General features: G+C 40.4%; 2 protein-coding genes across 5 annotated transcripts in view; one reads left to right on the top strand and one right to left on the bottom strand.

Moving 5' to 3' along the window:
• Positions 1–14,747, bottom strand: part of CLEC16A (C-type lectin domain containing 16A) — a 93,474-nt gene extending 78,727 nt beyond the window's left edge. For all 4 annotated transcript variants that reach the window (XR_010885780.1, XM_067305990.1, XM_067305991.1 and 1 more), the window contains exons 1-7: positions 14,544–14,747; positions 6,523–6,651; positions 4,700–4,833; positions 3,731–3,879; positions 2,939–3,044; positions 1,293–1,416; positions 196–370 (exon numbers count right to left, since the gene is read on the bottom strand). Coding sequence is in view for 3 of the 4 variants with exons in the window: in XM_067305990.1 (XP_067162091.1) it covers positions 196–370; positions 1,293–1,416; positions 2,939–3,044; positions 3,731–3,879; positions 4,700–4,833; positions 6,523–6,651; positions 14,544–14,623 (897 nt within the window). In the remaining variant the exon portion in view is untranslated. The remainder of the gene's footprint in view (positions 1–195; positions 371–1,292; positions 1,417–2,938; positions 3,045–3,730; positions 3,880–4,699; positions 4,834–6,522; positions 6,652–14,543) is intronic.
• A 1,591-nt stretch (positions 14,748–16,338) lies between these two features.
• Positions 16,339–25,132, top strand: DEXI (Dexi homolog). The gene is made up of 2 exons (XM_067306218.1): positions 16,339–17,917; positions 24,507–25,132. The coding sequence occupies exon 1, from the start codon at positions 17,380–17,382 to the stop codon at positions 17,659–17,661; it is 282 nt and encodes a 93-aa protein (XP_067162319.1). The 5' UTR covers positions 16,339–17,379; the 3' UTR covers positions 17,662–17,917; positions 24,507–25,132.
• The last annotated feature ends 914 nt before the right edge of the window (positions 25,133–26,046 follow it).

Genomic DNA, 26,046 nt, shown 5'->3' with positions numbered 1-26,046 from the left:
GCTTCATCTGTTATGTTCCTAGATTCAGTCTTAGAGTATTTCCCCTACAGTTGCCTTATTCAAACTCTTTCATATACAAGAACTTTGACACAGACAATATTAATCCTACTACAGAATATACCTGCCAGACAAATCACCATATACACCAAAAGTAAAAAATCCTTTAAGACTTAAATATTGGCAGGTATCCCTTACCTTATCTTGATTTACTAATGAATACACATAGAGGGGAAGAAAGAGCCTATTAAGTAGGTGGTCTGTCAGCACATCATTTAAAAATTCACAGTTAATGATAAGGATATCATTAAGGTAATGCAAATGATCAAGATGTTCTGCTACCAGGTCACTCAGTTTGCCCCTATTTCTGTGCCTGAAAGAGAGCAGAAAAAGAAAACCTCAGATATAAACAGCAGTAGGAGTGTTTTAAAAACTTAATGACAGAATTCATATGCATCTCTTCCACAGATAACCTTGTGCAGGTTGACTACCTGAAGCAGATGCTTTCAGTATAGTCACCTGAAGCAGCTAGTGAAAAGTATTCAGGCTTATATTTGCTTTAGGATACACAGATAATTTTTTTCCCCCCTGAGTTTTCAGAAGCAATATTTTCATGAAACTTCAGTTTCTACCTTCAGAGTCTTTTCAGAAGCCAATCATAAAAAATGGTAAGGTTTGTTTCCAACAGTAAAATAAATTTATGTTTTAATGTAACTTTTTCACACTTTCTTAAAGTGGGGAGATAATAGCTGCCCATTCTAAGGCATGTACATAAACCAAGGATAACTTGAAGCAACAAAATGTTTCTGTAGTTGAGAGTGGGATGTTACACAGGAATTTCAGATCTGACAGTTCAAGTATTAAATGAAGTTCAACTTTCCATATTACAATTTTTTTCCTAGAAAAACTTTTCAGAATGCTGTTCTACTGAGATAGTACACAGAGAGAAGAAACATTAAAAAAAGCAAAGTTAATAAGACTGAGAAGCGCAAAATGGCATTTATGTCTTCTGAATATCTATTAAACTTAGCAGAATCAAAACAAAGATGAAAAAGCATGTTGCTAAACAATAATTTACTCGTACGGATGTTAGCACAGATAGAGAACACAGCACTAACCTCTATTAATTCAAAGAATCGCTAACATAACTTCGTGAGAATTAAAAGCTTGAAGTGTCTACAGGCAACTGTTCTGGGAAACTAACTTAACTGCACTACTACAGACAAAGTAAGTAGATTATCAATGCATCTGGGAAAAGCATTTCTATTCAATACCCGCCATTTGTAAAAGCTTACTCTTCATCAGTCTGCACACAGTTATCCAGTTCTATCACGTGGCTTCCAATAAACCAAACAAGGTTGGAGAAATAAGGGACAGCAGTTTTATCTCTAATGTAATGCAGCATTGGCTGGTTGTCCACTGAAGAGAAATTGTTAAAGAGAAAAATCAGTTTCCAATTTTTTTTTTTAATACAACAAAGTTATTTTCTGAATTTTGATTACATGCTAGCTTTTCATACAAGTATATACCTGAATTTATCTGATGCATGAAACAGGCATCTACAAAAGTTTCATAGCAACTCTTAATTGGCTTGAATGAGCCTAATATTGATATATTTACATGGGTCTAAAGATAAACAAATCTAGTGGAATTCAGAAAGTTTTTTTAGCGCATTCTTTATTAACAAGAAGATAAAAAGCATAAGAATAAAGCAGTAATGCTGAAAGTCAAGCTAGTTAGACTTACATGACACTGCATTAAGGAACACAGGAATCATCAGTGAAGGAAGGGCAAAAGAAACAGACAACAGTTAACAGGATTAGGAACTGGGATAGTGACATCCTCCAAAAGGGTTAAAAAAGCTAAAGCACGAAGCATCTGAACTAAAAGATACAGGGTATGCGTTAGATAAGAACATTTGCAAATGGTACTCAAAATTATGAAACCTGAATGCCTGAGCTGTTTTCAACTGTAACTTTCATAACACTGCAACATTCAACTGAATATTCTTACCGTGAAATGTTATCATTTAGTTTAGTAAATACACATAAATAATGTATGAAGCCTGCACTTTGCTCTTTTTGTGAGCTCATTCAGGCATACAGCTATTTGAAGTAGAAAACAAATACTACAGTGCCTGTTTCTCAGCATACAAGAGAAAGACATTTGGTCCCTAGTGGTCAACACTATAAAAGAGCTACCCACTATGAAGAGGCTATTCAAATTCTTTGCAAAATGAATTATTCATTACTTTAAGAAAGATCTTATATGATGAAGACTGTCCTCAAATCGCTACTTCTCTTAATTGATAGAAAGTAGTGTTAAATTTGCAATAAAATCAAATTACACAAACAAACAAAAAAGAGTAAGAAGCCCTGTGTGAACATATTTCACAATGCCTTACAGCATGCTGATTTCAGAGACAAATTCTGAATATGCACTTATTTTTCCACAGAAATCACTGTGGTATTTTCAGTCCATTACACAATGAACATTTATAGACTTACAGAAAAATTTAGGTTGGAAGGGACTTTTGGAGGTCATCTAGGCCAAATCTCTTTTCAAAGCAGGGCCAACTTCAAAGTTGGATCAGGTTGCTTTGGCCCGTGCAGAATTTTGAAAATACCAAGTAATACAGATTCCTCAACTTCACTGGGAACCCTGTTCCAGTGCTTAGCCACTGTGAAATGTTTTTTCCTTGTGTCCAATTGGAATGTCCGGTACAGGAATCTGTAACTGAATACTATTTACAAATACACACTGTAGCTTTGGGTTTCTGTTTCATAAAAATCAAGATGACACATGAAGAGCAAGGACATCAGCATGCTAAGGTTTTCAGTCTCATATAACAAGAACTAAATTTAAATGTATGGCTGAAAATTAAACTACAGTAAAACAAACATTTTGTATACGTGCCTTTTTTAATATAAAAACCCCATACCTTTGTAGACATTTAAAGTTATAGTCCTAACAGCAATTCTGACCATGCTTTCTGGGTGGTTAAAAAATTTTATAGCTTCTGTATACAAAGCAAAGTCATTAGTGTGCTGTAACAAAAGGAAAGAAAGCATTATGTATTAACTGAAACACGTACAGAATATTTGCTAGGATTCTACATGAAAAGTGTTTTCCACGTATTGCTCAGATATTTTTAATGTTTATAAAGCAATCAAAATGGTTTAACAATGCAGGGTCAGTTTCAGTTATAGCTTTGATTTAAAATAAACTGCTTTGACCACGAAAGCATTCTATGTTACCTCTGCACATATTCAGAGTTTTGATGCCCTCTTTCGGCAAAAAGTGGTATGGAGAAAGAGGAAAAGAACATTTCAACTTTGGCCTTTGATTAACCAGGCTTTGCAGACTTCGAGCAAGCCTCTTAAGAATTGAGTGGTAGAATGGAAAAAAAAAAAAAATCTGTTTATAAAAGCATGGTAAACAGCATGTAAGAGGTTGAATTCTCAGGAAAGCTGACTTGAGAACTGCTGAAACAGTCAAAATAATACTTTTAGATTTAGGTCATGCTGTAGTTGTACAAGTACAGGGACCTTCTTTTTTAATATGCTTCTCCAGAGACCATCACAAATAAATTCTCAATCACTGATATTACCATAATAAAAATAAATTTAGAACAAACAAGTCATGTTGAGACTAAACAGAATACACCTCAAATTGGAATCAATTTTTACTTAAACTCCTCTCATCCTTATACTGTAACTCTTTCTTCACTTACCTCATTATAAAAGAAATGTACAGTATGATTATTGAGTTTCAGAGAAAGAGTTTTCAAAAATGATATGTAATATGCCATGATCTCCTCATCAGAAAAGTCAAATTTGTGGACAATAATAGAATTCACATAGTTATTAGAAAGCAGGTAGTCTGAAAAATAAGAAACATGACACAGGTTAATCAAAAGAGAAAAAAATTATTATGTTAATTAGCTGTATTTAAAGTAACAGCTAGCAGCAAACTACTTGATGCCTGAAGAACCCAATTTTTAGCCAAACTCCTCAAGTGACAACTTCAAGCAGTAATATGAGGAGAACAGGAGTCAACGGAGAATAGAATATACTTCCACTTGCATTTTCTCAATTTAAGCATGCTTTGCGGTAGTTTGCTTTGTGGCTAATAAATCAAATCCTTAAAACAGCATAATCAAATAAAACGTATAAAAAGCTCTCTCTCTTCCTCCTGAAGTCATATACTCTCAAAGGCTTGTGTATAACTTTTTCTTATTGATAGTCTTAGAGTATACCTTTAACTAAGCACTAGTTTTCTGTCGTCTTGACACGTTTCTAAAAACCTTGAAGTAAACACATTTCAACTGAATGCCAGCCCCAGTGATGTCAGAACAGTTCCAGTAAGAGTTAGATGACAGACTTCCACTGCATAATCCGCAGTAGCAAAGCAAACATTTCAGGCCACAACTAACTGCTGAGTTAAAGACTCCCTTGAAATATGTGAAATGAGTGTTTCAATAGTATCAAACAGTTACTACTGTACTACTGAAAATTTTTATTGAAAGATATTTTGGAGTAAATTATGCAATATTTTCAGTAGCGTTCAATTAAAAAGACTTAGAAATTTAAAGAGAGAATTCTTCTGTGGCAGGGCACCAGTGTTAAAGTTCATAAAATGAAAATTATTTAAATCAAGTCTTGATCATTTAATACTAACTAGTTTAAAAATGTGCCCTTACACAGTGATGTTTCATGACTGATGTTTTCAAAAAGTATGTTCAAGGTCTGCAGCAGCTGTACGCACACGTAACGACCAGACTTCTGACGCAGGATGTTCAAGAAGAAAACAAACATATTCTTCTCCAAGAAAAAGCTAGAATACAGTAAAGAAGTGTCAGTAAATTATTTGCTGTATTTAACAAGAATGTGATTTACTAGGATCAAGGATGATTCTAGGAAAGATTCACAAACTGCATATTTATGACGAAGTATTTTGCAAAGTTTTATCTGCGTAACAGTAGAACATCTTCCAAAAGCCCTAAAAAGTAACAAGGGAACTTTAGAAACAGTCAAATTACATGGTAAAGGGATATAAAGACATAAGGGCTATTTAATCTTCCTTCTTTTATTTTAATGCATCCAATTTATCAGGCAGCTTCCCTACCTTGCAATCACAAGCTGACAATTTTGAAGGGAGAGCTTTTAAATGAAGATTAGGCTTTGTTTAACATTCACTTGCTCCTAAGTTAACAGGCTATTTATCTCCAACATTGTGCACTTGCTTTTGGATTCTTGATTTTTGATTTGCTTTTTGAGTCTTGCTTTTTGATTTTTTTTTTTTTTTTTTTTGCGCGCTGTACAGGCTCTATACCGCATTCAGTAAGTCTCAGTTTCTGCTATCATCCTCAAGCTCAATTACCTATGTTTAAGACCATGTTAGAGTACTGTAAATTCGTATTAAATATGCAATTAAGAAGGAAGCAAAGTCAAAGCATAAACTAGAAGAATGTCCAAAAGAGGCTGAGTGAAAAGAGAAGGCCACACATCAAAAGCAGGCATCTCAAAAGTGTGATTTGTGTACAATTCAAAGAGAAGTAAATGCCTGCAGCATTTTTAAATCAGCAATGCACATAGTTTAAAAAGAACAGTATGGACTTTTTCCTATCGGGACATCACAAATACATGTTTATGAAAAAAATCTTTCTGCATAAACTGCAGCGAAAAAGAACACCAAAACTGTGCAGCCCTAAAATTCTTCCAAGCAGAGACTGTAATGAGGAATGTGATGGAGCTATAGTATATATATGAATGATCAGAACTGTACAAGCTTTCTTTTTTTTCAGTTCACATCATAACCCAGTCATGTTAAATTCATCTTGTAAAAATAAAACCAACCACCCCCTGAATAAGAAATGTTAGAAGTAATTAAAAACGCCAAACATATTAGCTTTTATCATCTCAATCATAAATTACCCTCATAAAAGACTAAGCATCTCCAAGTAAATAATCCCATAGACAGCCAAGCTGTGGGTATTAACGGTCAGATTTGCAACTCTGAATATTCAGCTTATTTCTTTAAAAGTTTATTTTTTAATCACATTATTTTACAAGGATTAAAATACCATCTAAACAAAAATTCTAAATATTACCGCTAGAATAAGATACTCGTTTAGAGTATCTTATATAAATTAAAGTGAACAAATGAAAGTCATATGATATTAATAGATGCACTGAGTAAATCTAGACCCTAAAATAGGTTAGATTCTGTATTTACGTCAAAGATTTTAAGGCCAAACAAAAACAGTACATGGAAAGGCCTCTGGAATTTGAACACTTTCTGTTATTAATAGAATGCATTGTTTATTTTAGAACTAAATTCTCTGTTTCTTTGTAAGAAAAGAATGCAATCCTGCTTATCTTTCTGCTACAGGATATAACCTTTCTCCCAACATTCATGAAAGGCAGTCTTAGAAGGGTTAACCTCTTGCAAGTAGATCTCTATGCAACTCCAAGCAATTTTGGGTCTGGATTTTGTTTTTGAAGAATGATTAGAATTACTTACTCAAATACTGAGCTGTCATTCTGATCCCCCCATATAAGGATCTCTGTTATAGAACGAATAGTCTCCACCAGTAGATTGCGGTTGTGATCTGTAACTGTTGTATTTTTGGTCAAAACATGATACATGTACCTAAAAGAAAAATTAACTGCAATTAATATGCTACCCTGTGACTTTCACACACCATGTTTGTCTGCAGTCACTGTAACTTAATTTAGATACACATACATACTATTTCTAATCATTGTACAATTTCAAAATTCTAAAATTTCTTTTGAGTACTGATGCGGAGGGAAAAGTAATTGTTAAACAGAATATATGGCCAATGAAACAAATTCATAACTACCCAGACCAATTATGAATGCTTATGCATATGTTAACAGGAGGAGAAATTACATAAAACTTGTCCATTAGTGAACTAGCAACTAGTGAACAATTAGCAACTTAGTGAAATTTATTAGCGAGTACTTTAAATTCCAGTAGCTGATATGGAAAAGAGCAAGTCCAGAAGAACGCATGTGTAAATCTAGCTAGAAAACAGCCTTCTATTATCTGCAGTGACACTTGTCAGAACTTATGTTAATTTATTTGATGGTTAACAACCAAGACTATCAAAGACCATTTCACTCATCTTGGCAAATCTCCAAGTCTCTGACCATTCAAACATAGAAATATCACTCTGAAAGGTGGCAAAGTCCAGCTTTACTATCTCAGAAGGTAAGACTGCAAGACTGCCTAGTGAAGTTAGAGAAGTGTACATCTATATTACAACAGGTGACAGGAACCTAAAGAAAATTTGAAAAGCTTGCATTACAAATCTCAGATTTTTATTTAGTTAAGGAAGTGCATTTTCTGATTTTCTTCTATTTTCAAAATAATATATTATGTCAGGTAATGTATATTATTTCTCTGTCCTACAAAAAGGGGAGAAGATTCTAATAAAAGCATGAGAAAATATTCAAAATCACTCCTTTCTTTCATCTGTGGTTTTTGCTTTTATGAAGTAATAAAGAAAAAGGAAGAATGTAAGGAAGTGGCACAATTACTATAAAAGAAAAAATTTTAAGTTACTGCATATTTAGAGAAATTTCACATACATTTTAAGACTGCGAAAGTTTAGCTTACTAAACACCTTCTGGCTATGTGGCAGTCTATCATTGTTTTGGATTCTGTGGAAGTTTGTCCAACAATTATGGCTGAAACTTTAGCAAACCATTAGCACAGGAGTTTAAAAACATAGGAGTTTAAAAGTTAAGGATGCCATTTTTAAGGAAAGCCACAGACCCGATGACCTCCAGCAGCTGCTGAACAAAAGATAAAAATACAGATTTTTGCCAAGCTACCATATGGTTCCAGGAAACATTGTGCATTTCTAAAACAAAATTTTAGGAATCTCTGGCTTGCAGTAAGTTTTAGAAATGTGTCAAAAACAGGCTCAAAATCACATTTCAAAAAACCAGTATTTCCCACCAATTTAATCTACCCTAAGAAACTTAATCACTGTACAGGGCAAACACGCAGCTGGACATGAGAATGCCACTTAACTGAATACACGTATTAGGCTGTTCCAACTATTTATCAGACTGAGAAAGAAACAAACCAAGATATTACCTAGCTTCAGAACCTTCTTCATGCTTTAATTCAACAAAGAAAAGTTTGATCATACTTCCAGTTTCCTTAAAAATTTACAACTGGTTTTGGGAACCTTCTTCAACCACTGACAGAGCTGCCTCTCAGTTGGCTAGAGCTTCACATACTTTGCTACAAGACACAGACCATCCTCATAGGCCATGCAGGAAACAGAAGCTATTCCAGAAAAGTTTATAATAATCTTATGGTAAGATGTTATAAGTTTGCTGATTATGACAGTGCTTAATCATTAAATAAGGATTTACTGTGTTAGGTACTGCACAAATACATTGAAAATTAAATGAGCAACTCCGATAAGTTTACAGCTTTAACAAACTTGATGTACCACATGGTCCTTTCCCTCCCCCCAAATTAGCAATGTCATAAAGGATAAATCATATTAAGGTTAGTTGAGCAGAGAGAGGAGGAAGAGAAAAGGAAAAGATGGCAGGAGGGGAAAAAGATACACCTTTCATACTCTTCCTGTTCAGTAAAAAATTTTCTCTCTCTCTTTCTCCCCCTCTCTCCCTCCACACTGTTTTCCTCACAGATCAATACTTGTTTCCCAAATCCAGATCTGGACCTGCTCAGGTTGAAACCAGTCATTGGAAAAAATGATTCATAGCTACCTCCTACAGTCATAACTGCCTAGTCATGTGCTGGTCCACAACAGGAGTCACTTGACAGCTTGACAAAGCTTACATGCAAATCCTCTTCAGTTAATCTGACTATCAAAGTTCAAAATCCCTTCTGTGGAGACAGTGTGATGGGTCACAGGGAAGATGGGAGAGTTTGTAATTTTGACCACTTGTCAGAATTCCTAAGACTTTCTAAAAAGCAGATGGTACACAGGTCCTACAAAAACTTCCTGTTATGGTACTACACCTGTTATCAGGACAATGAACCAAGTCACTGCTCTGTGTGCATGTCAGTTAACAGAGTAATGAACAGCTGAAGTCTGAAGGCAATTATATCAGAACAGTTCATTCTACAATAATCTGCTTGGTAACTATTTTTCAAGAGAGTTAGTTTAAAAGGATAATTAATGTTACACTGCCTAGCATATTTTAGTTTAGATATTTGAAGCGATATGTTTATAGATGTGATAATTTAGACATATTTCTAATTAATTAGCTGCAGCACATAAACTTAGGAACAAGGTTTACTCCAACTACAGAATTCTGATGAGTATAAACAATGGAAAGAATTCTATGCTATTACCTCACCTCAGGAGTCACTGGAATGTAGAGCATTACAAACATTTCTGGCAAAGCAAGGAACGTTTAATAACCATAAATACATTCTTAAGTCCAATTTTATTGCTTGATATCAATGTTACTGCAAAGTTCCCTGACTTGCAAACACACTGATGCATTAAGAGAAAAATACAGGCTTTACTTTTAAGCTACTCCTTTATTCATTTACTTGAAAATGGATGAGAAAGCATGCATGAACTTGTTTCTCTTACCAGACAGGTCATGCAACATCCTGTATCATGAGAATATAAAGTACTGCACAAGACTGGTACACAAATTCTAAAAAACAAACAAACAAAAAAACAAAACCACCACACCCACCACACCCAACTATCTTTACCTGCTGATTACAAAGGACAAAAGTTTGTGCTCCAAAATACTAAATCCTTACAAAGAAGGATTATCTCTATCTCTCTACATCTGAAAGCTTCAAGTTCAAACAAAAAACAAAAAAAAAAAAACCCAACACACCATGCAGGAAGTATCAAAGCACCTGATACCACTGACATCAGTGGGAGATTTTGTCAACAATTTAACAAGACAGAAAATTCTGAATATTTTCTGGTAAGAAACCATGCTTATCGCAGTAACATATTACAACTACTCATGAATATAGAAGTCGTGCAATTATTTTTCTACTTCTTACACACATATTAAAACAGACAACAGTTTAGGAAGCCAAGCACTCAGAAATTAGAAAACACTGAATTTAACCATAGTATACTTGCTTCTTCATGCTGCCTTAAGTTACATAATTAAGGTTTTTGCAGAGGCAACTCAATGCATAGCATGGACAGTACTTCAGGAAATGAATCAGGTATGAAACAAGAATCTTCAACCATGCTTAATTATGGACACTGTATGTGACCAGGTCATGAGAAATGTTCAGCATGCAACTATAATGGCATGCATCCTGCATGCATAAAAGGTTTTAATTAAAATACCAAGCATTGAGACAATAATGAGAAACACATTTAAAAGCAACAACAGCTCTAGATAAAACATCTCTTTACAAACAGGTTGGAAAAGTAGGAAAAAAATGTTATTTATACCTAGAAACAAAGATACTAAGCTCAAATTCCAGACAAAGTTGCTCAACCTTTCACATTAACAGGAAATCTATGATCAGAAAAAATATGATCAGAAGATATCTTCAGAAACGGCTGAGCTGGTTTAAGATATTACTACTGGAATAAACCACAGAAATTCTCTTTATCCATTCCACTATGAAGTTAACCAGCTTAAATTACAGTTTGCAGATTGAGAGGGGAGGAAGATAAAAGTGTCCTCTCAACTAGATCTGGCTATGCATCTACTGAGGTTAGACTATCCTCAACTGGCAATAAGAACTTTTTTTGGTATTTTAGCCACAGGTCACAGCTCCTAAGGTGAGAAGCTGCAGAAACAGAGCGCAGTGACTATCAGAGCAGCCAGAGAGAACAGGAGGAAACCCTGACCTACACAAGAGTGCCTGGCTTACATGCAAAAGTAGTCAAGAACCACACCTGAAGAAGCCACACAAACAAAAGATAGAGAAGAAAATGCATCTAGTGAGGAAGCAATAACTTCAGGTTTGCATAGAAAAAAAGGCTGTTGCCTCAAATAGCCATGATGCATTCATTTTTAGAATTGAAAGCATGTAAAAAACAGAATAGAGGGATAGATGAACAGCCTAGCTAAACAAACACTTAGAATATACACTGTCGAAACAGATCAAAGGTATTGGGTGTCCTTTCCTTTACAATAACGCCATTTTAGATTTCACAATTAAAGATACCACACACAGTATTCTAGGAGAGAATTATATACTTCATCTCTTAGATAAGTCAAGCATGAGCCACAATACTTCTAGACTTAAGTCCTTTCTGCTGCAAATAGAACAGGATATTACTTGTTCTACCACCCATGGCCACAAGAGAACGTATGATCACATTTTTCTTGCCTAAAAGATTCTGAATGCTGAAAGTGTCCCTCTCAGCCTCTTTTTTCTAAACTTAAATTCAGTTTCTTCAAATTTCATCATGCATCAGCATCCTTGTGCTCTCTCTCTGCACTTGAATTTGTCCATCTTCAAGTGTAATATCAAAAGCAGATAGATGTTCTATCTAAATGTCCACCAGTGCTAAGTAGCTCAGAGTAACTGCCTCCTGTATGTTAAATACAACATTTCTATGTTTATATCTAAGGGTAACTCCCCCCCCCCGCCCCCGGCAATGCCTGATGATGTTGACTTACTCAGTCTGACCTCCCATGCTTTCAAAATTACTTTCCACAGTACTGCTGCCTCACCAGTTACATTCTGTTTTGTATTTATGCACTTGATTTCTCTTTCTTTGGTAAAGAGCCACACATTTAAATTTAGTCTTGCTGGTTCTGAACATTTCTCCAGTTTAGAGATAAGGACTAGAATACATACATCATCTTGAAAAAGCACTTGTAAGATCCAAATCTTATACAAGTGCATCCTACTCATTACTGTCAGAGCCCATTCAAAACCTCTTTGTAATTTGATTAATCATTGAAAACTACCAACTATATATTTCTCAATAAGTTTTGTATTCACAATGGTTTCATTTAGGAAGTACTTCTGTTAATGCTCTCCTTTTCTTGTAATAAAGGTTACCAGTACTGGTATTGCATTGATCATACATCACTTATTATTATTGTAGGAAAAAAAAAATAATTTGAGGAAGGAGAGGGGAGCACCCAAATTGTTAATTCACTGAGTGATCCACTGAGGTCAGTGAGAACTGAATCATGAAGAAAGGGCATTGCAACCTGTTCAGAACAGGATTAAGATAAATCAACTTTTTTACCAAAGATTTTGACCAAAAATTTTCACACTGTTAGGCAAAATTGTTCATTTTGTTGCAAAGTATTCAGATTTCTCTACAGACAAGTCTGAAGAGATTTACTATACAACATTTAGCTTTTGTAGGAAGATAGGGAAGGAAAGAAGGAAGAACAGTACAAAACAGTAATACAACAAGAATATTTAATGGTGATAAACATTCTGGAGAAAATTACAGCTATTATTTTAAAAGCTACCCAAAGCATAACTGTTAAACACATAAGTGTTAACTGCTAAAAATGAAGATTTTTTAACAGAACTTAAAAAAATGGAAAATGTGTGCTGTTCCCATATGCAACAGCAAATGAATGAATAACATGCTTATATTAGGATTTATTCATTACTGATATTCATTCTGATTCATTCATTACTGATTCATTCTAAACAAAGCCCAACAGATCACTATAATTTTTTAAATTTAAAACAAAAGTAGTTTTAGGACAACAGACATAGCTCCTTTAAGTTGCTTTGAGACCAGCTTCTGACAATAGTGAGGCACTTAAAAAGCTGAGTCTGGGAATCCAAGAACATTATCACGGCTATCCACAACAGTCAGAGAAAATTAATGTCAGCTAGAGACTTAAAACCTGCACACACATTCAAGTAACAGACCAGGATCATATCTGGTCTTTTCCAATGGAAAAAGAAAACAGGTCCATTTAGGTCAACCTGCAGGCTTTCAACCACAAGGAAGCCTGTGACAATTGCCCATCCACTCACACCATCCAAATCCAAACCTTGATACACAATCAAGGAAAGCCTCAGTTTCCAATGCCCTGCTCCAGATCTATTTAGGAGCTGCTCATTCAAGTTCAAGTGTATTTTAAAGTCACTCTTTGTAGTTTGAATACCACTACATCTATAGAAGATGAGAAAAAAAGGCATTAGAATAAAGCAAGGAGGAACTCCAGGTATCATGCTTTTATGAAATGATAACTATACTGATTGGGACAATCAATGCAGAGATGTGCAGATCAAGAAAAACCTGTTATTTCACTTAAAATGTCATTATTACTACTCTTGAAAAATTAATTCAACAATTCATAACTGGAACATAATAAGTTACTCCAGGAAGCAAAAAGATAAAGCAATTAACTTCTGCAATACTTCAGCTGTCCTTAGAAAGGGGAAAATATTTCATGTGATGGATATGAACTGCATATCAATGGATATGGTACTTCTCAGTCTACCAGAGGTAATGCCTTGACAATTTTCAATTCCTTAAAATAACTTCCCTAAAATAGGATGGCATCTTTCACTTCAGAATGGCAAAAATGTCTGTTTTAATCTATCATTCCTCAGGAAAAAAATTATGACCAGGTCCAGCACCAGAAATATTCAGTAGCAATATAAGCTCTAAGCATAGACCTCATTGATTTTCTGGCAATAATCAGAACCCTTAGAACGAAACACAGAACTTAAAAATTTTTTATCCTTTGTCTTCCCTCCAACTGTCCAGTGGCAGAGCTAGAAAAAGCTATTCTACCCCTTCTGCAGTTAGCAATAATGCAAGGACATCAGACTCTACAGACCAACACTACAATTCCCAAGCTCAATAGCTTTATTTTCGTGCCAGCTGCTGAGCCTTCTACCCAGGGCACATCCCTGGACCTGCAGAACCATCGCCCTGACTGTTGTGAATCACCGCTGACTGCTTAGATCTTTTTCCTTTTCAAAAGCTCTGTACTTTTTATAGTCCGGAACCAGGCTCCTAGGTCCTTGGCCACTACCAGGAAACAATAAAAGTTCTCTCTCAACAGGAACGCGGTATTTCTCGTATTTAACACCTCTTACACTCTGCTCCACGGGGCGAGTCTGTGATATAATTAGAAATAAAAAACACGAATAACAGCCGTGAGTGTGGCATTGCACCATGGAACTGCGTCTGCCCTGAAGATATTTTGGGGCCAAGAGACAAGAGCGCTATCAAAATCGGGACTCATTTCACGGAGAAGGAGATGGAGGAGGAAGCAAAACCACGCTAAACAGAAAACCTCCGTCGCTGCTCGAGAACCGCTCCGGGAGCCTTCGGCTCAGGAGAGCTGCGAAACGCGCAAACCGGGAGGGACCAGGGAGCCGTCTCCCTCCCCCCGCACACATCCGAGCCGCCCGAGCCAGAGCCCGGCCGGCTCTCCCCCCACAACGCCGACGGGCGCCGGTACCCCCCGGCGAGGGCCGGCCGCGGAGCGGCTCCCGCTCGCCGCCGCCGCCAGCCACGCGCTCCCCTCAGCGCGCTCCCCCTCACGGCCCCCGCCCCCTCCTCCGAGCCCCGCCGGCCCCACGCTTACTTGAGGTGATCCAAGGAGTGGATGCTGCGGGCGGCCTTCCCGTGCCCGCCGCCCACCCAGCTGCGGGAGCGGCCGAACATGCTGGCGGCGAAGGGCGGCTGCGACTCGCGAGGCTCTAGGGCGCCATGGTCCCGAGGGGATCGACGGGCCGGGCAGGCGGGCGGCGCCGGGGCGGACGGAGACCAGGAAGCAGCCGGCACCTCAGCGACCGACAGCTGCCGACCCAAGCAGTCGGCGCACGCAAGCACCAAGGCGCACGCGCCGGCAGGGCACGCTGGGAAATGAGGTCCCGCCGCCCCGCCTCCCACAGCCCGGCAGCTGGACGAGGACTGCAAGTCCCAGCATGCATCCGGTCCGCAGCACAGCGGGGGCGGGGCCCGGGGAGGGGGCTGCCGGGGCCGTTGGTGCCCGTTGAGCGGCGGCGGGGGGCTCGAGACCGCGGCGGCGGGAGGGACGGGGGAGCGGGCACTGCCCGCCGGGGCGGACAGGGGCGTCAGGCGAGCGCTCAGGGCGGAGCCAACATTTTTTCCGGGGGATGCCCGTTTTTCCAGGGTCCCCGAGGTTGGGAGAGCGGGACGGGGACGGTCCCGGCGGCGGAAGCGGGGAGCGCTCCTTTTATTTCGGCTGTCTCATCGCTCCCTGCAAGGGGGTAAAAACAGTGAAAGCAAAACACCGAAACGGAACGGGAAAACACCCTTCCCGCTGGCCTTCCTTGCAGGCTCTGCGACGCGTCGGGCCCTCCTGGCGCTGCGGCCTTGCGCCCTGCTGCAGCACGGACCGAGAGGAGGCGCTGCGGGCGGACCGGCCTGTCACCGCAGCGGTCCGCCACGCGCCGCGGCCGCCAACGGCCGCAGCCGCCACGCGCCGCCGCAGCTCGCCAACCGCCACCGCCGCGGCCGTCACCCGCCTCCCGCCTAGAAAAAATCGCGAAAGGTCCCGGGGAGCCCGAAGTTTTCTCCTTTCCTGTCAGTATGTCCAAAGAAAAGGGAAAATGCTTATCCTAAGCCAGCTCCCGCTGAGAACCTTATTTTGGCAGTTCTTTTAGAGGAAAGCAAAGGCAAAATATACACACCAAGTGACACTTCTGAGGAACGAAACACGCTTCGTGTCAGGTATGTGCTTAACGAAGTGCCACGTTTGACCACAACGGCAGTTACGAACCTCGAAGGCTTGAAGGACACCTTGCACCTCCGAGAGCCTAAAGACTGAATTCTATTTTTAATTTATACTGCCCCTCTGTTTGGAAGTTACGTGACTTAGATCTAGTCAAGTCGTGAGAAGACTGTTAAGTTAGAATATAAAAGACTAATTTCAGCCTAAACTAAAAATAGCCTTTTAACATGTGCACATACTTTTGAAATACATTGTAATCTGAGCTAAAATATTTGCCTCTGACATTTCTTGTTCACCTCTCGTAACTCAAAGACGAACCAGCTTTTGATGGGGTCAGTTCTAAGCAGAAGAGAACAGGATGCTGCAGGAAGTGGTGATGGAAATGCAGTTGCTGCCGTTCCTCTTGCTAAGGTCTTTCATACACAGTATTGCACACTTAATTTTGAATTGGCTTCAAAACTAGCTTAATTAAAGCAGAACAAAGACCAGTAATGACTGTCCTAGTAGATGTGTTTTATATTTATTTGGTTTAACCAGATCAAACTAAAAGTTGAGGGAAGAGAGCTGGGTTTGTTGTCCAGTGTCAATAAATAAGTTTAAAATCATGCCTTTGATTATAATTTGATATTGGTAAAGCCTTGGTCAATAAAGAAACGCCTCAATTGAATATTAAAGTGCCATTATTATTGCCTCTGGCATCAGGAAAACCAAAACCTGACAGCCTACCTGAGCTGCAAGAGCAAATAAAAGAATCGGAATGACCTGTTACAAAGGAGGTGCGTGTAGAGAGTCCTAACGATTATAAATCCACTGGCAGGTACTGGAGGAGATGCTGCAGAAGCCCTGGCAGTGCCTGGCGGCCCGGGAAGGCCTGGGCGCCGGTGCGTGCGTTGTGCAGCCACGGGTGCCCGGGGCGGAGAGGAACCGCATCCCGCCGGGCGGGCGGCGCGGGGCTGCGGCGGCGCTGCTGAAGGGGGAGAGGAGAGAGGAGGTCTCCCCTCGCCCCCCCCAGCCAGACGATGCCCCCGAGCAGGCGAAACGGGATACGAGTGCGGCTGAAGCCCCGTGAGGCGGCGGTGCCAATCACGGTGCCTCCAAGCCAACCAGCGGCGGCGAGGGGCGGCGGCGGGCGGCGCCGGCGGAGGAGCGATGCGAGGGGAGCCGGAGCGGGTAAACAGACGCGGCATGCGGTGGCGGGGGGTCTCGCCGGGCAGGTCGGGGGCTGGCGGGCTCCCTGGCGGCGGGCAAGGGCTCAGCGTCAGCCGCCAGAAAGCGCCTGCACGGTTATTCCGAGAAGTTTGCGAGCGGGAGCAGGACGAGAGCCGCGGCGGGACTGCAGCAGCCGGGCTGGAAATGCCCCTGACGAGCCTTCTGCCAAAGGCAGCGCTGCGGCAGCGCCCCTGAGGCCCGCGGCGGCCACCTGCGCGCGGGAGCTGCGCGGGCAGGAGCCGAGCCGGTGGCCTTGCGGGTTTGCCATCTCTGCGCCCCTCGCGGGGTTCTCCTCTTTCAGGGTCCGCATTGCTCCGTCTCTGGGATTTTGTCGTTTGCTGCAGCTGGGGCTGCGGCGCGTTCTCGTCCGCCCTCTCCCCGCTGCCTGCCTGCGTCCCGCGGCTCCCGCACGTCCTCCGCGCCCCGCCAGGCGCCGGTGGGGCAGGTCGGCGCTCGCAGCCCGCCGCCGAGCAGCGCCCCGGCCGCGGAGCGCCGCCGCAGTCCGCACAGCTGTATGCCCGCCGCGGTTTCGGCACATCTGGATTCGCTGGAGTCTTGGGCCTTCCATGCGCTGTTGGTGCTGCCCTATATGTTTTACGTGGGCTTGTTCTTCGTCAACGTGCTTATCCTGTACTATGCCTTCCTGATGGAGTACATCGTTCTCAATGTAGGCATTGTCTTCCTGCCCGAGGATATGGACCAGGCTCTGGTGGATCTGGGGGTGCTCTCCGACCCTGGCTCAGTGCTCTACGAGACGGACAGCGAGCTGGATGTCTTCGATGGCTACTTGGAATAACGCCCCCGCAGCGCTGCGAAGCGGCTGCGGAGTGAAGCCCTCTGGCCGCGGGCCGGTGGGGCTGCGTGTCCCGGCACAGCCACAGCCAAGGCATCGGGGTGCCCTCGCTGCGTCTCAGCTCCTTGTGCGCAGCATCCTCCGTTCAAAATGGCCTCACCGGCGCAGGGGTCAGCGGGGGCTGCTGCTCCTGGCCGGGCTGCGCAGGACCTGCTGCTGCCGCCGCTGCCGGGAAGGGCCCGTCGCGCTGGCACGGGAAGTAAGTCCCCTCCTGCCGCTCGTCCCCGCGAGGAGCGGGGCGCGCACCCGGCGGCCGGCAGACCCCGGCGCCCTCGGCCGCCCGCGGGGAGGAGCGCGGCGGCACGGCCGGGCACGGCTCCGCTGGGGCCGGGAGCAGGGGCCGCTGCCGGGCTGGCTTCAGCGCACAGCCCTGCGGCTCCCTGAGCGCCCCCGGAGGGCCCGGGACCCCCCCGGCGCCCGCCCCCCCGAGCTGGCCGGGCCCTTGCTCCCGCCGGGCCCCGGCGCACAGCGCGGCGGCCGGTCGGGGCCGCGTCTGCTGTCCTCTGCTGCGCGCTGAAGACGGGGTTTTTCCCTGGGGAGTAATTTTCAGAGTACTGAGCCACTGCAGCTCTTATAGCTAGGTATTATGTTTGCAGTTAGTAAACAACTTTGCTAATCAGGTCTTCAAAGTGCCCTGGCTCTGGACCTAAATGATAATTCAAGGTAATATTTATCAAAAATTCACAAATCTTACTCTAGCCAGAAATACATCTTAAATAGATGCCCTTTAAAAACTGTATCCTGGGTAATAATAAACTTACACAATTCACCATTCTTTTTATATTAATTCATATTAATCACAGCATGAGGGTTTGTTATAGTTCTGAGTTATACTAAAACTCTGAAAATGTTGTAAGGATTTAGCATTTTAGAACATTGAAATGCAATTGGGAAGAGAATCACAATTTCCAGCTAGGACTCTCTGTGCCAAATGTATGTTAATCAAAACATTCACAGTTTAAAATATGTTAACAAATCTGCCAGTAGAATTTTCAGCAAAATATTGGCTGTAAATTTGAAAACAAATTCAGGATACCTTTGTATTTTCTATTTGAAAATACAGAAGCAGGAAATTCTGTTGTAAAGTTGCAAATATATCTTCTTTGGACATATTAGACAAATAACATTTAATATCAAGCTATTCTAGTGAGTCTTCTAATTTAAAAAACTACCTTTCTTATAGTGTTCTCCTTCATACAGGTTAAAATTATATCTCTAGAAATTTCTATTCAGGTCCCATATAAAGTAATGGGAGTAATAGTTTAGAAGATATAAAATGGAAACTGGTGTTGTTGGAGTAATATTGGTATTACTCACTTGGTTTGCACACACACAACTGAGCAGAGCTTGGCTGAAGGCACATGGGAGCATAAGAAGTAGGAGAAGGAGGAACAGATCTGTTACCACCAAAGTAATCCCACTGCATGTAGTTACTGCAAATAAGTGTTCATACAAACATTCAGTGGCCTATCACAAAAAACTCTGTTTCTAGTACTACCACTTCTGCTAGCACAGAAGGTTTGAAACAGAACTGAACTCCCCACAAAACCCTGTTGGCTACTTTTGTGACTGTCTCCTCCTTCTATCCCTTTTAATTTCAGCAAACAGCATACGTGCTCAAAATACAGGAGACCCAAAAACCTTTGTCGGTCACCTTCAAATCCATATTCCCTGTCTTCCAGGAAATAAATTCATAATAATTAATGAAAATTTAAACAAAGTATTTGGTGAGTGTGCAAAAAGCCCTGCCCCCCCAATACCTCTCCCTAAACTCCAAATATTATTACTTCAACACTGTCTATTACAGGAATTTTTAAAAATGCTTTATTTCTTTCTCACTTTTTTTCTGACTAGAATTTGTCAATGATGGATGTCTAATTTTCAGGAAGACCCAAGAAAAAAAACAGTCATGCTATTTTACTCCACTGGATTTTTCCTATTACATAAACACATAGCTTAGCAGAGCATAAGATCTGAGCTCAATCCTGTTTAGTGTACATAAATGGGCTTCTTAAAACTTCCCTTCATTTCAATAGGATAAGAAGCTTTGCAAACTATTTGATATTTTCACTCTAAGACCATGTCACCTCTATACGTAGAAATCAAAATGCAGAAGTCTTCCCAAATGTAGAAATTGAAAAGCACAGGTCTTCACAAAGCTCAGAAGTCCGTACTCCCACTGGAGCCAATGGAGCTCTGCACTGTACTACCTGCAGCCCTGAACCTTTAATTTGAAAGTTGTCATGTTAGGCTGTTGTTTCCATTGAGAATCAAATCACAAATCCTTAAAATTAGATCAATTATTACAGAGCAAAAAAGATAACATTACTATGCTTCATCTATTTATTTATTCAAGTATATTTATTTATTCAACAGCCAGGCCACAAATTGCATAATTATTTAACTACTAGGCAAAGACTCAGCATGTCTCCATGAAAAGGATTTTATGTTAACAGCCTGGTTACAGAGTTATTTACTCTTCTGTGGCATTCATCTTCATCAGTTCCCTAGAAATGCATGCAGAAAAGGAGGTCCTTAATTCAGAGATGTGGATTCTGTTCTGGGAGCAGAAATGAGGCATTGAAAGGGAAGATTAAATCCCCTGGGTGTCTAGTCTTAAGTGACCTGAGTTCCGTATGGGGGTTAACCTGTCTACCAACAGACTGAGGAAGGCTGTCCACCTGCTCTGTTTGCTTAGACCAGAAGTACTGAGGATTCACAAGACACTGCAGGAAGAGTAGATCTCAGTTTTACCAGCAGAGCTGAAAAATATATAGGCATTACTCTTTTGCATACAAGAGGAGTGCTTTTCATGTGACTCACCAATGACTACTGAGAACAACCAAAAAGCTATGATTAGCCTTAGCTGAAATCCTGCAGTGTCTTCTTTGCATTAGCAAGTGATGCCTTCCACCCAGAAGCTGAGTGGCTGCTTGAACAGAGAAACAAAGGGAGGAAATCCCTAGAGTTGATTTTGCAAAATGTGGGAAGGCTTATTTAGATGTAAAAGTAGAAGAGCATGTGGATCAGAAGAGTTCTCTTCTCTCTTGCACCAAAAACCTCAGCTGAATAAAGAAACTCAATAGAAACAAAATTATGGCCAGGTTTCTGAGCATAATAGTCACGATTAAATTGGTAGCAGAGGTTGAGGATAGACAGCTAAGCAGCTTGAAGAAGCTTCCTATCCTATTCAAATGGAGAAATCTGTCTGTGTAAATTGAGCAGAATTTAGCTTGCTCGTGTCATCTACTTTTTTAGCTTGAGTGTCCCTTGGAATAAGATTATGTGACTGTTCTCCTTGTACTGTCTTAAAATTAGATGTGACTCATGATGAAGTAATCTAATCAGAAAAAAATATGAGCAAAAGTAATCAACAATGAAAAATGAATAGGAAATACAGTACAGGCATTACATATATTTTTGCATCAAGGTAAATTATGATGAATGTCTTTGGTGAGCAGAATCCAGCACTCAAAAGCTTGTGACTCAGCACTTCTGCTATATGCCAGCATCTAAATCCTGAATCAGTCAAAGAAATAGCTTAGTTCACTAGCTCACCAGAATAGTGCCAATTAGAAATGAGGGCTCAGTCTGTATGAGAAACAGTATGGCCCAGTGGAGGCGGAAATAAGCATGCTGGATTCCTTCCCATGTCTACCACTGATGTGTTCTGTGAGTTTAACTCACTTATGTCTCTGTTTCTTCTCTCTAAAACAGAGATGCCACATAAAGGAACGGATCAGAAGAATGTTATCACTAGCACTGTCAAGATATATACATAAGCACATCAGAATCCACCTCCTGACTTCTTCCCTTTAGACTTGGAATCTTAAAAACAATATATGCAAGTCATCAGTTACTGATTTTACCTTTCCATTCCCCAGTATGGTTTCCTCTCATTCACAGAAATCTCTATGTTAAAAAAATGGGAAGCAAACAGATTGACTCCATGATACAGACCAGTTGTCTATTTTATATCAGTTATAGTAACAATAGGATTAAGAGCAATAGCTATGATTTTTAGAAGCATGTTTTGAATGCTTAGGTGTTACTAAAATTTAGAGCAGTTGTGTGCTCAAAATCACCTGGTAGATTTGTTGTAAAGAGACTATTGTACTCCAACTACTGTTAACAAGAATTCCATCCTAGCTGGAACGAAGACAAAATCTCAGTTAACTGATGAACTGACCATTCAAACTCATTAACCACAGCCATGCACAATCCTAAGGGATTTTCTACCAAATACATTCAGTTATATATTTCAAGGAAGGAGGCAGATTTTTAAAATAGTTTTCCAAAAGCTGCTGTTAATAACATGGATTAAAATGAGTCATAGAAAATTAAGAGACATCTAATATAGAACAGAAGTGCTTAAGGCCTGAGTATTTCATTGGGTAAAAGCCACAGCCCACAAGTGATTTTGAAAACTAAATTGTGATGAATTTTGTTGTTGCTGTTGTTCTTCATCTGAAAATGAAATTTACTCTAATCAGCTTGCTTTAATAGCAGGTGACAAGAGCCAATTATCAGTTTTAAGCCATCAGAGGAATTAAGAAATGAATCAAATTTAATTCATGTTTGTTTCCTTTGGAAAAATAGTGACACTGTAGTTCAGGTGACAACTAGTAATCCTGAAATAGCAAAAAGGAGTGATTTTTTAGAGAAATTTAGTTTGTGTATTTGGCTAATTCAACTCTTCCCCTTTATCCCTTCATAATGATTCTCATTTATAAGGATAACGACTGTCCCAAAGAATTAAAGTGTACACAGTAATGGCTAAATTTTTCCATTTCTTTAGGGAAAATTATAAACCTTCTTTCTCTTTCCAGATATACAACCTTAAGTAGTTTGGCCACAGAAAAGATAGCTGAATAGTTTTAATGGTCCCCTCTGAGGACACAAAAATATTTGTAATATATATCCTCTCCAGTTTGCAAGTTGTCATGAAATCAAATTTCACTCATAAAAAAGGCCTAGCAGCTGTATTGAAAATCTTGACAGAATCAAAGCCTTAGAAAGTTGTGGAGTTGAGACCCTAATGCAGGAAGATCAATATCTCTTTCAGGTGTAAGGAACTTGAGGAAAATCTGGCACAAATGTAGTCATTTAATTTACAAACCATATTCTCTTTGGATGGAGAACAGTGTATATTTCCTCCCTAAGAGTTTGTTAAGAGATTGAGCATTCAGTCAAAGATCCCATAAACATTAGTAGAAACGTCACCATCAAGTGGATATTAAGGGAATTAAAAAATCTGGCCTTTCACAGTCTGGTAGAAGGGTTTTGAGTGGAGTGGAACCAACAGAAACGAGGAGGAACAATTCAGCCATGACCAGTGGTTGGTTCAGAGGCTCCATTGCTTGGGATCTTCTTTTGCCATAGATTTTGCCAGCTTATTCTTGCTCTGGAGATGGGTGCTGAAAAGCATCAGTTTTGCGACCTGCTATGGGTAATCATCTACACAACTTTTCTTCAGCTCAGGAAGGATTTTTTTTTCCTTATTGGTAAGGAGCAATTTTCTCCTTTGCCAGAGAACATGGAATAGATGCGGGTTGTGTTTCCTCATGTTCTGTTCAGCAGGGAGAGATCCCTATCCTCCCCTTGTGAGAGCTGTTGTAGGATCCCAGCTATAGGATTAACTATGATAGAAAGGGGAAAGACTAGGGGCAGCCATACATGGGAAATAAGGAAATAATGGAAAATAATGACCTGTACTTAATGATTTATTTCTGGGTAACGCTCTAGTTAATAGGGAAGGAGGGAAGAGTGGGCCTTGCAGAGACCCGACCCGTCCCGCACAGCGCACACAGCCTGGACTCTCTCAGCTGCAGGCAGCAGGGGCTGCTCTTGGGCTCCCATTCCTCGACAGCTCTTCTGCAGCACAGACTCACGCCCAGCTGCCTGTGCCATTCTGCACTGCAGTAAATAGCTCATGTATAGGATCACAGGACCAAAATGATCCTGTCACCAGTGCCCAGCACCTTCACAATCCACACTTCTGCTTCTGCTTAAAAATAAAGGCTCTTCAGGCATAGGGTTTACTTCTGATGATGGTAAAAAATCACCCTTTAATAGCTGTCAGATACTTTGACCTAACCAAAGAAAATTAGGTAAATTGGGATAAAGCATTTTAACAGCAATTTGTTTTTGTCACCAAAACCAAGAATGTCACGTTATTTAGTTCCATAACTATTTACTGGTGGATCCAAAATGTTTTGAACAAAGTTTCTCTAAAGAAAAAAAAAGTGACCAAAGTCAGAGGCTATGTCAAATGTAGAGAACACATAATTAACTCATAATTATACAAAAAATGCTAATGATCTAATGAAGCATCTGCTTAAGAGAAAGTACCCAATTCAAAACTCAGTTTTAAGTAAAAAATAGGTCTAAGGATATCAAACCTAGCATAAAATAGAGTATCCCTCTGGATGTCAGGGCTGGTTATCCTCTCCTAAGAGCAACCCTTAATAATAGACCCAATGGACTGTGGTTGACAGCATATTCTCATACATCTCACACTAATATTTTCATGTCTCTGTGAAAATTGCATTAAGGGCTAGTATGCGCTAACACTAATGGGAACTGTTACATTGGTTTCAGTCAGAGGTTGTTCAGGCCTTTACTTCTCAAAGAATTATTCATAGTCAGAAAAGGTTTTGAAAAAAAAATTTTTTTAAAGAAAAAAGTGGCATGGAGCTATATCTAACATACATAGTGATTTCTCTGTTTAATCCAGGTCTAGAGTGTTACTCTGTATTTGTTATACTTGTGTGTTTTCTTTTAAACAGATTCATTAAGCACCTGAAATGGATTATGACCAGGTTACTGGATCAAGTCATGGAAAGAAATTATACTCTGAAATGTAGAGATGAAAAGAAGGACAAGGGGACAACAGGAAGAGTTGTCATCAGACCTTGTCAATTGTGACTTTTTCCCCATGATCATTGCGTCTGAGTGTGCACTAACTGCAGTGATTCATGTACGCTACTGGGCTTCCATAGGTACTTCTGGGTTGGACTGAAAAAAAGCTGTGTTCTCTTATAACAGAAATTCAAGACTTTACTTAGATTTGATAAACTTTTGACTAAATACCATGTCACCCAAATGGACACACTCTACATACTGCTTAAACAAGTTTTACAGTCGCACACTGAAAACTCTACCAGCCAGTAGTTCAAAATCAGTGCTCTCTCAGGGGAATATATCCAGAATTGGCTGCAAGGGAGGTTTTGTTCAGGACAGAATTATAGCAAGAACTGTGCTAGTAAGACATTTTGTTTATATTGTGAGTTTTGAAATAGATCAGAGAGTGAATTTTATATAAGTCAGGTGGATTCATTACCTAACACAAGATACTTTACAGATTGTTTAAGCTCATGTTCCTATGTACAGATGTGAAAGCAATACAATAAAGACTGACCTTTTCCATGAAAAACTAAACAGTCATTTGTTGGGGCTGTTCCTTTTCCATTTGAACAGAAAAGGATTTAAATATGCTTTCCAGGAAATTCCAATTTTCTTACAGGTACCTGTAAATAGTTCCACACAGACTGTTGAGAAGGCCAGCTTATAGGAAATCCTTCTCCATGAATAACTACTTTGAAAATCAGACCTGGACTGAAACACCAGCAACTGCACACTGTGGAAAAAAGAAAAAAAGTTACTGAGGGCAGATATTGTACTGGTTTTGTCTTGTTTTCCTTATTTTTTTAGAAAAGGCTAATTTTTGTAATTTTGCAGTTCCTAAGCCAACTTGATGCATCAAGAACATTTCAGATAAAACAGAATTGAACACATTTCTCCTGAATTCTCTCCATACCTTATGTCTGTCTTCTGCAGTCCGTGTCTCTACCATCTGCTCCCAGCTCAGGCTTTCGGCTCCAGATAGATGGTGTCACGAGTCCCTTTAACCTCTTCTTGACAACCAGTATAAGGGAACAAGGGGGTGACAGTCTACATCCCCTTGAAACAATGAGATGAAACATGCTTACCAAAGTCTGCTTTTTTTTCCAAGTACTCTTAGTGTGTTGTTGCTTTGATAGCATTTTTGAACTCATAGTGCAATAGAAATTTGCTCTCAGTCCTCAATATTGTATGTCCCCAACACAATTTTCAGCTGCTCCTGCAAGAGGTGAAGTACTATCCCTGAGCTACTTAGCATTTCTCCATGATATGTTCTGTCAAATGCAGCTGAGAGGCCCTTAAATCCTTAAAAAACTGACAAATACTGTGTTATAGACAGTCACTGACCTGTGATTCAGGGAGGTAAGTCACTTAGGACACAATGTTCTAACATGGAAGAACAGATTTAGGGAGCTAAATCCCCAT

This window comes from Apteryx mantelli, chromosome 16, assembly GCF_036417845.1.
Source record: "Apteryx mantelli isolate bAptMan1 chromosome 16, bAptMan1.hap1, whole genome shotgun sequence".
In the NCBI taxonomy this organism is placed as follows: domain Eukaryota; kingdom Metazoa; phylum Chordata; class Aves; order Apterygiformes; family Apterygidae; genus Apteryx; species Apteryx mantelli.
This window is presented reverse-complemented; position numbering and strand designations above follow the sequence as displayed.